The sequence below is a fragment of the Desmodus rotundus genome, chromosome 6, assembly GCF_022682495.2.
Source record: "Desmodus rotundus isolate HL8 chromosome 6, HLdesRot8A.1, whole genome shotgun sequence".
In the NCBI taxonomy this organism is placed as follows: Eukaryota; Metazoa; Chordata; class Mammalia; order Chiroptera; family Phyllostomidae; genus Desmodus; species Desmodus rotundus.
This window is the reverse complement of record NC_071392.1, coordinates 117,746,058-117,759,418: the sequence shown is the minus strand read 5'-3', so window position 1 is coordinate 117,759,418 and position 13,361 is coordinate 117,746,058. Positions and strand designations below refer to the sequence as shown.

General features: G+C 42.5%; 1 protein-coding gene across 6 annotated transcripts in view; it reads right to left on the bottom strand.

The window, feature by feature from the left end:
- The window catches only part of ATRN (attractin), a 158,896-nt gene that overhangs the window by 49,553 nt on the left and 95,982 nt on the right, over nucleotides 1-13,361 (bottom strand). For all 6 annotated transcript variants that reach the window (XM_045194786.3, XM_045194784.3, XM_024559427.4 and 3 more), the window contains exons 21-24: nucleotides 7,326-7,378; nucleotides 5,399-5,493; nucleotides 2,572-2,650; nucleotides 670-827 (exon numbers count right to left, since the gene is read on the bottom strand). In XM_045194786.3, the coding sequence (XP_045050721.2) occupies nucleotides 670-827; nucleotides 2,572-2,650; nucleotides 5,399-5,493; nucleotides 7,326-7,378 (385 nt within the window). The remainder of the gene's footprint in view (nucleotides 1-669; nucleotides 828-2,571; nucleotides 2,651-5,398; nucleotides 5,494-7,325; nucleotides 7,379-13,361) is intronic.

Below are 13,361 nucleotides of genomic sequence, written 5' to 3'. Positions count from 1 at the left end.
GTCCCCTGGGAACCGAGAAAATGAGCAAATGAACAGCAGCAGCGGCTGCAGCAGGTGACGTGAATCCTTCGACTTCCCCTTTCAGGTCACACGTATAAAAAACCCAAGATGTGAAGGGGGAACCTGAATTGTACAGGAGTGAGCCAGGATGCAAACCCACGTCTGTTTGACTACAAGGCCTAGGCCCTTTAATGCAACCTTACACTGCCTCCCATTACACACCATCCCATCATCCTCCTCTAAACTCTGGTAGCATTTTTGGGACCTTTTCATGTGGCACTTCCCACACTCTGGCTTTCACTGGTCATACTTGTGTTTGCTTCCCTTATACCCACCTTAGTCATACCAGAATTGAAGCTTTTTATGTAGCTCTACAAATTTCTACAAGGCAACTACTCAATGAAGAAGTTATAGTTATACTTATCAAATTTGTTACATACCAACTTGCTTTCAAAATCGCTGGTGACGCTCCTTCACAAGTGGTTTACGCCATCCCCACTACAATCTCCTAGAGTATCATTCACGTGCTCAGCACTCCTTTGCCATAGATATGACTGAGGCAAAGCAATACTGTACATCTCATTCACCGGAAGTTCCAAATTAGTGAATTTAGTCTCCACTAAAGAGAGTTCACCATGTCTGCAGGTGAGACCAAAAAGCACATCTTACCTGAATTTTGATGGGCCAGGTGAAATTACTAACGTAAACAAAGAAAGTGATATTTGGGTGGTTACGAAAATCAAACTTCTCATTAGAGAAGCTATCTTTGTACTCCTTGATGTTGGTTTTCGAAACAACAGGCATCTCTTCTCCAGCTTGGGTTCCAGCTGTTAGGAAGAAAAAAATAAAACAGAAGAGCCTTTTTTGGGGGGCAGAATCTACCCTCATTAATAATAAGGATATTCACATTTATTAAACACTATGTCCCAGAAACAGCTTTTAAGAGCTCAACAGCATTTAATCCTAACAGTAACACTACTATCCTCGCTTGCAGGTTAGGAAAGTGAGGCTCAGAGAAACTAAGCAAGTTGGTTCAGGTCACACAGCTGGCGAGAAGTGGAGCTGGGATTTGAAGCTGGAAAGGTTGATACACAAGCCCGTGCGTGCCCTTAACTAGAATGTTTTACCAGGAACCCCTGCAACTCCCCTCCACTGAAGAGGGCTGCGCATGCCGTGAAAAAACAGATACCACCAGAACCCTATAGCAAGCAATGGCATCTACTCTGCCCGCCACATTTGACTGCACTGCATTTTCTCTTATACACTTGTCTGGCAGTGTTCCATACGTCCGCAACCAGGGACACTGGTTCTCCCCTCGCTTCCTACCTAGCAGTGACCTCAAGTCTCCGCAGAAGCAGGGAGGACAGAACTCTAAGGGTCACTCGGTCCTGTCTGCTGCCAGCTACCACTGCGTTTAAGTCCCTCCAATCTGGTATAAATGCCTCTTATTCCCCAAAAGTCTTTCAGCGTCCCATAGCCTCCCTCTGCTGGGAATTCTAGCGTCTACGAAGATTCATGAAATAGATTTTGTCCAAGTATGAGTTAAATCCGTGACTGGAGCCCAGGTGGTCAGGTCCTCACGGACACAGTCACTGCAAATCACATGCTCAGAAAGGCTGCCTTTCTCGAGACAAATTCAGACCTTTTCTTAAAAGTCTCTCCTGACTGCAAGTTTCTGGACCTTTTCTGAATTCTATACAACCTTTTAAGACATGATAAACATAAAATGACAGGCAAAGGTACTGATTTTATTTTGTTTCAGCGTAACAGGTTGTGTTTTGATCAAAATCCAGTACTGGATAATAATAACGGAACACTTAGGGAGAATCTGCCACTCTGCAAGCACCGTACTGAGTACTTTATTACATCGCTCAATTCCCATGACATTCTGCACGGTTAGGTGTTTTTTACACGAGGAAACTGGGTCAGAAAGCTTAAGTATTTTGCCTGATAGCGAAGTGCAGTACAGTAAGTAAGAGGCAAAGTTCAAACCGAGGTCAGTCAAGCTGTGTTCTTCGTCACTATGTAAGGCCCGCCCTTTACTTTTGTAGCAGATTTTCTGCCCTGGCACATTTTCGGTGATTCGCAGTAAGATAAACAAATAGCAAAAGCTGTGCTCCAGAGTTTCATGTCATTCCCAAAGTACATTTCTCTGTGCCTACTAAACTCTCCTCCTACTTTAATTGTTTCCATTTCTTGCATCTACGAGTCCCTTGCCTTTTTCACTTCTGAAGCAGAGGCTGGGATGATGACGGCCGAGCCAGAACAGAGCTGCGGCTATGCTAGTGGTGCCGGGGGTGGGGCAGAGCTGGTGAGCGGGTACTGAGTCTGACACCCTGGTAGGCACGGACAAGTAGGGCCTAATTTAATATACACAACATTCTCTGTACAATGAATAAACCTAAAATCTAGAGGAGTTTAGAAATTTGCTCAAGGCCTCCCAGCTAATAAGTGGCAAAGGGGGTTTTCAAACCCATCTGTCTGTCTCCAGAGCCCCCTTTCTCAACTCCTACATTATGTTTCCTAATCTGTTACCTCCATTCAGAAGGTCTTCTCTAGGTGGATGTTTACCTGAGAAGCTGGCGGCCCAGGTGATATTGAGGTTGAAGTTTTTGGAGGCATTGATGAACATGTCCAAATCCCTGTTTTGCTGAGGAGAGGTACAGATAATTAGAAAATTAATTAGAACAGCTTCCAGATTTTAAACCAAGGCAAAAATTAAATTTGACTACTTTTACCTTTTTTTAAAAAAGATTTTCTTTATTTTATTTTTAGAGAGAGGGGAAGAGAGGGAGAGAGGAGAGAAACATCAAATGGTTGACTTTCACATGCCCCCAACTGGGGACCTGGCTCGCAACTCAGACAAGTGCCCTGACTGGGAATCGATCCAGTGACCTTTTGGTTAGCAAGCCTACGCTCAATCCACTCAGCCACACCAGCCAGGACACCTTTCTTAATTACAAAGCAGATATTTCACTATGTCTTAAGAGAAACTGACATTAGAGTTAGCAAAATTTCTAACCAATGTAAGAAATATACCCCAAATAAATCTGACTTCTCTTCCATAAAAATATATGAAATTTAATGGTTTATCAAATGCCCAACTCCATGAAAAAAAAACTCTTAAAAAAAGAAACAACCCATCAGCAGAGCACAGTGACTTCCATCCTGTGACCTACATCAGGAAAAACAGCCTCCTAAGGACCCTCTGGGCAGCTATTTCCAAATGCCTGGACAGAAGAACACTTGGTCAAGCGCCCCACTTTCTGTGTGTTTATCAATTCAGCCTATGTACTTCTGAACAGTGTATTACATACAGTGTGTACACAGATTACATGCAGTGTAAAGTTCTCCAAAATGGAAATGTTTTTTAAAAAGCATATAAACCTGAAATAAACTAAATAATGTGATTGTATTCATTCATGATTTGAATAACATTTTTCTCTCACTAAAAATATTACTTCAAGTGAAAGATGACTAAATGTATTTCATTAGCTTTGAAAAGCTTGTTTGCCACTTAGAGACACAGAAATGTGAAGGGCTATTTTTGATTTTAAAGATTAAAAAGACATCTCAGAATTGTGTTGAACCAACTGGAGAAGTTCCCTGTTGGCCATGCTGGATAAATTTTAATACTAATTTTTGCTTTTTACTGACATTTGGTAAATAAATCTTTCTTGGGTTCAAAGGATTATTTTTGCAAATAAATCAATGTGGTAGCCCTGACTGGTATGGCTCAGTGGGCTGTGCATCGTCCTGCAAAGTGAAAGGCCACTGGTTCAATTCCCGGTCAGGGCACTGCCTGGGTTGCGGGTTCAGTCCCTAGTCAGGGGGAGCACGAGAGGCAACTGATCGATGTTTCTCTTTCACATCAATGTTTCTCACACTTTTTCTCCCTTCCTTTCCCTCTCTATAAAAATAAATAAATAAAGTCCTTAAAAAAATAAATCAGATGTTTATTTTTATGTTTTACAATAGATCCCATCCTGCTGAAATTCTTCATTTTGTAAAATCATAAAACACATTAGAAAATTAAGATTCTTAAAGGGTGTTGTTTTGCTAGTTTTAACAGGAAAAAACCACAACAATGGAAACATTTTCAAAATAGAATCTCCAAACCAGAAGTTTCTCTCACAAAGCAGATACCTTCTCACTTACTGACATAACCTCACTTTCCTCTTGAAAGGACAGCTCAAGTGTTGTTTTTTTTTAATTTGCTGGCAGCATGCTACCTACCAACAATTACTTCTTCCACTGAAAGGATCAATAAACTTGGAATCCTAGTGCTTTTTTAAAAGATAGAACATACATACTGGATAACTCTATTAAATATTCTGTCATAAGACAAACAGGGAACCACAGAGAAGTTTAAAATTTTCATGGTCATTCCAGATCTCACTAAGAAGTGTTACTGAGACTCTACTATGTTTATTTCAAATAAAATTAACAACATCAATTACATCCTGAAAGACTGAGCACTTCAACCACTTGTTTATGAATAAAGTAGTAAATAAATTTCACATTTGGTGCTTTTGCTATAACCTTATCCTAAAATCTTTTTTAAAACTTCCACTGTACACAGTCCCTCAAATGATATGGCTACAGTTTTTCCACAAAATATTTTCATTTAAAGTACACTGACGAGAAATAAAAAACTAAGGAGGTTCCTAAATAATTTATCTTCAAGTTTAGAAAAGTTTCATTATATACTGGATTGGGGAATGGATGACTCTATTTCAACGAAGAAACTGTGTAGGTGTGCCTTCAAGTTCTAGATGCTTCACCTTTAAAGGCCGTGCTGTGTTGGCTCCCTTCGAACACTCCTAAATACCTTGTGGCATGTTGGGGCTCATCATTAACTACAGTAAATATAAATCCACATATCAAGTAGCTGCCTTAATGATTTCATTTTCTTCTGGCTGGCTGACTTGTTGGACCCAACTAAACCTTCGCTGTTTTTACATCCTAATGAGGTTTGCCACTTACTATATGAGAAGGGTCACCCCTGCCACCTCCCTTGCACCACTGGCATTGATTTCAATCACAGTTTCTTTGTGAGTACTTTTAAGCCTCTGGTTTAAACGTGGGCTCTGTTCCTCGGAAGGGGGAGCTGCCCTTGCAGTCTCTTCTCCTTTTCTGTATGGGGACGCAATGGGCAACCAAGTACGTGTGGAGTCGATGTCAGTCTGTGTACCAGATTCTAGTACATCTTAACATCATTCTTGCCTTTTAGGTGGAAAAGAGATAAAATGTAGGTTCTTATATTTCTTTCCTGTACCTTTAAACATCATCAAGTGTGCTCCACTCTGGAGGCCACTGCTAAGGCAGTGCTTCTAACCATAATGACAAAAAAAATCACATAAATTCAAAACAAAGTGAGAAGACTATTAAATCTTACTTCATCAGGCGTAGCCACAAAATTGATGGCTGTGTAATAGCGGTCATCCTCCTGGGACAGGCTAAAGGTGAACTGATAGTCAATAAGAAGAGTATCTAAGGAAAGAAAGACACGTGTATTTAAAATTGAAATAAAACATAACAGGTCTAGAAATACACCTTGATTATCTCACAAACACTGAATAGCCAGAATGCACTTTTGGCTCACTGAAACCTGGGGACTGGGGGTTTTTCAAAGGAAATCAAGTCTGTGGACAGTATCATTTTGTTTGGGTTAGCCCATCAAACCCTCCTTAATCACGACCCTGGCTGAGATCTTAAGCCCCAACCTACCTCACCTACAAATATTAACTGAACGTCTGCTACACGCGAGGTTGTGCTTAAGGATATAATGCTATAAATGGGAAGTCGTTGGTAATTTTATTTTTAACTATTTAAGAAACTAGCATATGGTTTTCTAAAGAGACTATACCATTCCACATTCCCACACAAAATGTATGAAATTCCTCCATAGCCCTGTTAAAACTTGGTACTGGCTTTTGTTTGTCAATATAATAAACAGTTTATAAGTGCACAAGACTACAAAAATATTCACTGAAGTGGTTTCACATTCCATGTGATAATTAACCTTAAAAAGATGACCAGTGGTCTGGTTTGGGTATGGTATCAAAGGATAATATCCATAATTATCGGAGATGGTTATTAAAATACTCCCCTTTCCAACTATATGTCTGCTGAGGCCAGGTTCTTCTCACGTACTGTTACCGGAGACATGTTGCAACAGAGGTAGAAGCAGATGTGAGTCTGGCTGTCTCCCTGTGAGCCGCAGCACTGGCTTTTCATTCTAGTCATTCTAGGGATGTATCTCACTGGGGTTTGAATACACAGATCCCAAATGTCCAATGTCACCCATTTTTTAATGTGCTTATTAGCCATTCACAGATATGCTTTGGTGAAATGTATATTCAAGTCTTTGTCGTTTTTAATTGCAATCGTCTCCTTATTCAGTTGTAAATGTTTCTCCTATGTTCTGGATACAAGCCCTTTATCAAATATATGCTTTGCAAACATTTTCTCTAGTTTGTGGCTTGTTTTTTTATGTTTTAATGGTGTTTTTTAAAACATAAGCTTTAAATTTTGGTAAGTCCCAATAAACATTTTCTTTTATGAGTTGTGCTTGTGGAATCGTATCTAAGAACTCTTTCCCCTACACAAGGTGGTAAGGTTTGTCTCTTTTCTCCTAGAAAAAAGAAATATTTTCATGTTTCTAAGTTCCAGGTGGACACGAATTTTGAAGGGACACTATTCAATCCAGGAAAGCAGGTATATAATTATAGTGCATATGCCAAACATTAACTCCTTTTTCTCTGGTTCCATAATCTGGCCTACTATGTGGATTCTCCTACTGGAAGAAAATGCATTTACCTATACGGACCTGGTCACTTTGCCAGACTTACCTTTCACTATAAGCTAATCATTAGAGTTTTATTTCATATATTAGTTCCTAAAGAGGTGATTAACACAAGCCAGTTTCAGAGAGAGTGACTTTAACTATATTTCAATAATTATTTTTTGGATCTATATCCTAAAATAAGAAACCAATTAATGACAACCAGGTAATAGAAAATGAAGTAAGGTTTCAAGAGAATACAAACAAGAAAACCAGAGATGTGTATCTCTGTATTCTTCCTCGATATCTGCTATGCACACATTAACATAAACCACAACCACGAAGAAAGCAATTTAAAATAGTATCCATATACGTATTAGATTTAATAGAATGCGAACACATCAAATAAGGGGACAATTCCATGGGTCGTTGCTATATTCCTAGAGCACTTATCATTCTCAAACACTGTTAAAGACAGTAATGAAGTTTTACTGAACTATGTTGCTTCTAGACAGATAAGAATTACAAAAATACTTACAATAACATGTTCCTTTGAGAGGGTTTCCCTGGTATCGATTTTCTACCTCACATCTAGAAGGGGGAGATTATTAAAACGAAGATTATTTTCTACTGCTATGTAAAAGAGAATCTACATTCATTTTAAAATCAGGTAGGGCCTTTAATACAAACTAAGAGTATAATTACATTCTTCATTTATTATTCAAGTCAGGTGAACTAACAAAAATTTGCATTGACTTTCAGTGCTGACTGCCCAGCAGTTCACACCACCAATAACTGGTCAACATTTGCCAAAGCACATGAGATAAATCCAAATATAACAAATCTGGATCCTACTTAGTATCATGAAAAACATTTTCACTTTTATGTGAAGGAAATACTCTTCTATAAGTGCGGCTAAAACATTTTTCCACCCTGGCTGGTGTAGCTCAGTGGACTGAGTGCCGGTCTGAGAACCAAAGGGTTGCCAGTTTGATTCCTAGTTAGGGCGCAAGCCAGGGTGGTGGGCAAGGTCCCTAGCAGGAGGTGTGTGAGAGGCAACCACACATTGATGTTTCCCTCTCTCCCTCTCTTCCCCTCTCTAAAAGTAAATAAAATCTTTAAGAATAAACAAACACTTTTCCTATATTCATTTTTCACTTCTTTCCTATTCTCCCTGGATAAACTGATCCTGTTCTTTAACTATAAGTGAGAGAAGGCTAAACACAAAGAATCTTTTTTTTTTTTTTTTAAACTTTGGACATGGTCCACCAGCCTGGAGGATAAAAAACGTTTTAGTAAAAAAGCATTATTAATTCCCTCATAGGCACCATCTATGAACATTGGCAAAACTATTTCGGGGGTATAGCACATCCCTCACAACCCTTGACTGGGGGCAGGTTAGAGTGGAAGAGTAGATGGTGCAGTGGTTAGGACACACTGCATAACAATGGCAAGTTAATAGCTGTGCCTTCCTCAAAGGAAGAGGGCTGTCGCCCAGGGCAAATTGTGTACTTGACTGTGACTGTGAAAATGCTCAGGGACTCCTGACATAATCAGAAGAGCTCATATAGCGCCTGGTCAAGAGGCAGAGGGCAAACGCCCACCCAGATGTCCCTGCATCACTGGGAACTTTTGCCCTGACTAAAGATGGCAGCAAAAAGAAGGTAAAAGATATAAGGGAACTGGCAAAAATGGCGGACACTAACACATCACAGAAAGGGCTGGAAGTGAGATCACACAGGAAGTTCGAAGAGGAGCATTTACATAAGGGCAGGCTAAATGAGAAGAGAGGTCCACCACCAGGCTTGGAGTGTAAGAGAGGAGGTCTGCTGGTGAGGCAGGAGAGAGTCAGGAAGGAGGAAACTCTGGAGGAGGACAGAGACCCTGTTCTAAGACCGGTTGTTCCCCCTGTCTGGGAAAGTGCTGAATCATAGTGAATCATGAATGCATCTGTGCAGATGTTACATGACTCTTGCTTCATTATAACAGTATTATAATAAATTAACATCACGTGACCCCCTTCCCGGGGTAGCCAAAGAAAATCATGGGAGACCACATTTGCAGTAGCTTTAAAATAATATAACTACTTGTACATGCGCAATAAAAGCAGACCAAAACTAGCCAGGAAATATCTGCTTGTAAGAATGGAATCCCTCCAGCCTCTAAGGTCAGTCTCTGCTCGGAGTTGGCCCACTCTCATGGTCTGTGGAGTGTACGATCACTTAATAAATCTGCTCTCTCCCTTTCTGCTATAAACTCTGTGTGTTAGGATCAATTTTTTGTCTGTGATTACCAAGAACCTGGTTACCTGTGACACCGGGAGATCTGAGAGTAAGAGAAGAGCCATGTGGTCTGGACTAAGAGAGAGGCTGGAAAGTCAGAAGTCCAGTGAGTTGCCGGAGCTGGTGGTACAGTGGGGAGAGGAGACCTGTCCAGCCACCCAGGTTCAAGTCTGCTTGGAAGAGACAGTGGCCGAGCTGACAGAGCTGCAGGGGACCTGCCTAACTACCTGGATCCACGAGAGATGCTTGCAGCTGAACTGTGACCGGGAATGCTGATCTACAGACTTCCACTTTTCTGAAAGACAGCACCTCTGATTGGCGTATTCTGAAACGGGCCTGGTTTTGTAAATGGAGGCAGAACTATGCGTTTTTGGTGTTTTTAAAGGGAGCGGGACTTAATGGCATAAATCTGCCATTATTCTAAATCTGTACAACCTTTAAATAAACAACAACCCCTTTCCTTTTTCACCAAACTCTTGCACTGGTAGGTAACACTTCTTAGCAGTGGGCAATCGACCCCCGCAGCTGTTCCAGAACAGCACTGGCGGCATTCTGTAACAGCAATGGCAACCGTGAAGGGACTCCCCAGCGACATTTGGGGACACGTAGGCAAAAGACTTAAGGAATGCTCAACTGAAATCAGGAGTTCCTTTACAACAGTAAATGACATATTGACAGCTAGTGGCACCTACGAGAAGTGCACACCACCATCACAATCCTAAATCATTTGGCAAAAAGGGGATATAAGGTATCACCTGATCAGGCCCAGATTTGCAAACAGGAAGTGGTGTACCTGGGATTCCAATGGAAACAGGGTACCAGGAGTTTGATGGCACATGGAAAGCAAGCCATTGCTACATTAAAAATCCCAGAGAACTGAAGGCAGCTTTGTGGATTCTTAGGAATTACAAGGTTCTGCCAAATTTGGATTCCAAACTGGACTCATAGCAAAGCCACTGTATAATTCCTTGAAAGGACTGGACTCTGAACCCTTCAGATGGACAGGGGATTGTCAGGTAGCATTTGATACCTTGAAGGAAAAGCTAGTTTCGGCTCCTGTAGTGGGATTGCCCAACTTACAGAAGCCTTTCAAACTATATGTTCACGAAAGGCACGGGATTGGAATGGGGGTACTAAACCAGACTCTGGAAGATATTCTCCGTCCCATAGCCTCTCTCTCAAAGAAGTTGGATCGCACAATGAAGGGATGGCCACCATGCCTCTGAGCAGTAGCAGCCACCTGTGACATCTTACAGAAAGCTGAGAAGTTCACTTTGGGACAGCCCATTACAGTATTGGTACCACACCAGGTTCTGACTCTACTGGAACAAAAAGGAGGGTATTGGCTGACAGCAGGGCATATGGGGAAATACCGGGCCGTTCTGTTAGACCACCCAAATGTCACCTTGCAGACCACCACAACCCTGAACTCGGCCACCCTATTCCCAGATATGGGGGGAGACTCAGCCCTCCAGCATAACTGTTTGGAAATTATTGGCCAAGTTCATTCTAGCAGGCCAGATCTGCTGGTGGCACCAGACTGGGAGCTGGATACAGATGGGAGGAGCTTCATGGACAACGACCAGCAATGAGCTAGAAGCCCAAGCCCTTGCACTGGGAACCTCAGCACAGAAGGCCGAATAGCCCTCACAAGAGCCTTAACACTGTCCCAAGGAAAGAAGGTTACCATATACACAGACTCCAAATATACCTTCAGGTAGCCCATGCCCATGGAGCAATATGCAAGGAGAGAGGACTCTTAACCTCGGGGAACAAGGATGTTAGTGTGCAGAGGAGATTTTACAATTGCTAGAGGCAGTGAAACTACTGGACCAGGCTGTCACAACGCACTGCCCAGGATGAGAGAGGCATGGTTCCCAAACAAGCCAGGGAAATCAAACTGCTGATAAAACAGCAAGACAGGAAGTCAGAGAATCGCCACACCCAGGGGCTTTGATCCCGTTTGGACTTGTCAAAGTTTAAACCTCATTACACAGAATGGGCTGAGGAACAGCCCATGAATGGGCATTCACCTACACTGATCCCAATTCTGCGGGGAGGGTCAGCGCCCATGGTATGGTCTTACTTCCTGAGATGCTAGTGTATCCCACCCTCAAACACCTACATGAGGGACCCACTATGGAAGGGATGCCTTAGTGGACTTCATTCAGCCGCATTTGAAAGGCCCTTCTTTGCAAGGCACTATTCGAGGATCACCCAAGCCTTTCAAATACATGCCAAGAACAATCCTAAGACAGCACTGTGCCAACGGAAAAGGGAGTACAATATAAAGAAATGTGTCCATTGGAGGACTGCCAAGCGGACTTCATACAGATGCCTAAAACTAGGGGGAAATTCAGATTTTTGTTAGTCTTTGTGGACACTTTTTTCTGGATGGGTAGAGGTGTACCCTACCAGAACTGAAAAGGCAACTGTTGCTGAAAGAAATAATTCCTAGGTTTAGACTTCCTCACAGCATTCAAAGTGACAATGGACCGTCGTTCACTTCGGAGATCTCCCAGAAGGTTGGGCAGGCACCGCAAATACGATGGCAACTGCATGCATCTTGGAGATCTCAATCCACGGGAAAGACAGAGAAAGTGAATCACACAATATGCCAGGAAACACATTTAAAATGGGACCAGGCATGCCCCATTGCTTTGTTCCAAATTAGGGGGGCACCCAGAAGTGGACTTAAATTGAGCCCCTTTGAAATAGTTTAGGGGAGACTGCTCCAAATCTCTGGGTTAGAAATGCCCCCTTCAGATTTGGAGCACGAGGCAGGAATTAAGCAGTATGTGCAACATTTAGGGCAAACACTAACCATTTTGCACAAGTTTGCTCATTGCAGGATTGCCTACCCACCCGATGAGCCCTTATACCCATTCTGGCCGGGAGACCAAGTCTTTCTAAAGACCTGGAAGACTCAAGGTCCCGAGGAGCAGCTGGCCGAAAATGGGCCAGTCCCTATGACATCCTGTTGACAACACATTCTTCCTTAAAGCTGATGGGAATCAAGCCGTAGGTCCACCACACACGGATGAACAGTAACCGCCTCAGGACGCAGACCCTGCTGCTGTGGTTGGTGCTGAAAGGGAAAGCTGGACCTGCATTCTGGAAGGAGACTTGAAATTCCTCTTCCAGAAAAGGAACTGTCACCCAATACAGGGGGACCATGTTTCTTTTAGTTTATGCATGTGCTTGGAAAGCTAGGGGACTTTTAGCTGCCAGATACTGAGTTTGAGTATGGTCCTTCCCAGTGTGGAAAAGAATAAGGCTTGAAAGTGGATGATGGTTAAATGTTAATGAGTACCGGTATATAAAAAGGTTGTAAAATTTTACACCTGAAGAAAAGGAAACCTCAGCTCTTGGGTGTGGTTATTCTCTATTTGTTTGTTTTCTGACCTTATGAGGCCATAGTTTGAACTTTGCTGTTTGGGTACAGGAGGAATCCTCTGTCTTTGCTTTTTGGCCAGTGAGATCTAGGGGAGGTCACCTGTGAAACCAGTTGGAGAGAATACCTGTGCCATGTAGGACCTAGGAAGGGTCACATGGTACCAGTGGAATCCAACCTGGGGCAAGAGACCATGTCTCTGCCAAAAGCCCAGGTGAATATATCCTGAACATCTCTGCCAGGAGACCGGTGGAGGAGCTGGTTGGGGAGAGTGCCTCTACCAGTGAGGCTTTGGGCCACGTGGGGCCTAGGAAAGGTCACCTGTGTGACCAGTTAGTGGGACCAGTGGAAAATGAGACAAGATTCTAAGGCTAGTTCTAGCCCCCCTTTCTTCTTTTGGGACTCTGTCTTTGCTTCGGCTTTTGCTTTGCTTCTAAAGGGAAACTGAAGTTTCCCAGGAAGAGTTAAAACTTCACACCAAGTGGGAAAGTGAACGAGGGAAAGTATAAGGCATGGAAATGCAATTTTAAAGAATATTAGAAGGATGAGGATTTTCCTTCACACTTTATATTTTTCTCCCTACCTGATCCCTCTAGATTTGGCATTCTGAAGGAGTGATGACAAAAGGTTTCTTTGCATAAAACCAACAAGACCAGTTGCCAATGGTGGTTTTGTCAACCAAGACTTAGACTGGAATGTCACGGCTGAAGGAGGCATGACTGGGCTCCAGTTGTTACCAGAAAGCCCTGAGGAACTGGGATTGACTTTCGAAGCTAGTACAAGCCCATGAGAAAAGGCCTGGTACCTTGGCTGGTTGTGCGCTTTCGTGGTAGCCTTCCCAAGGAAGGAACAAAGGCTGCTTTCCTGAAAGATGGTAAGGAGGAACCTTACGGCACAA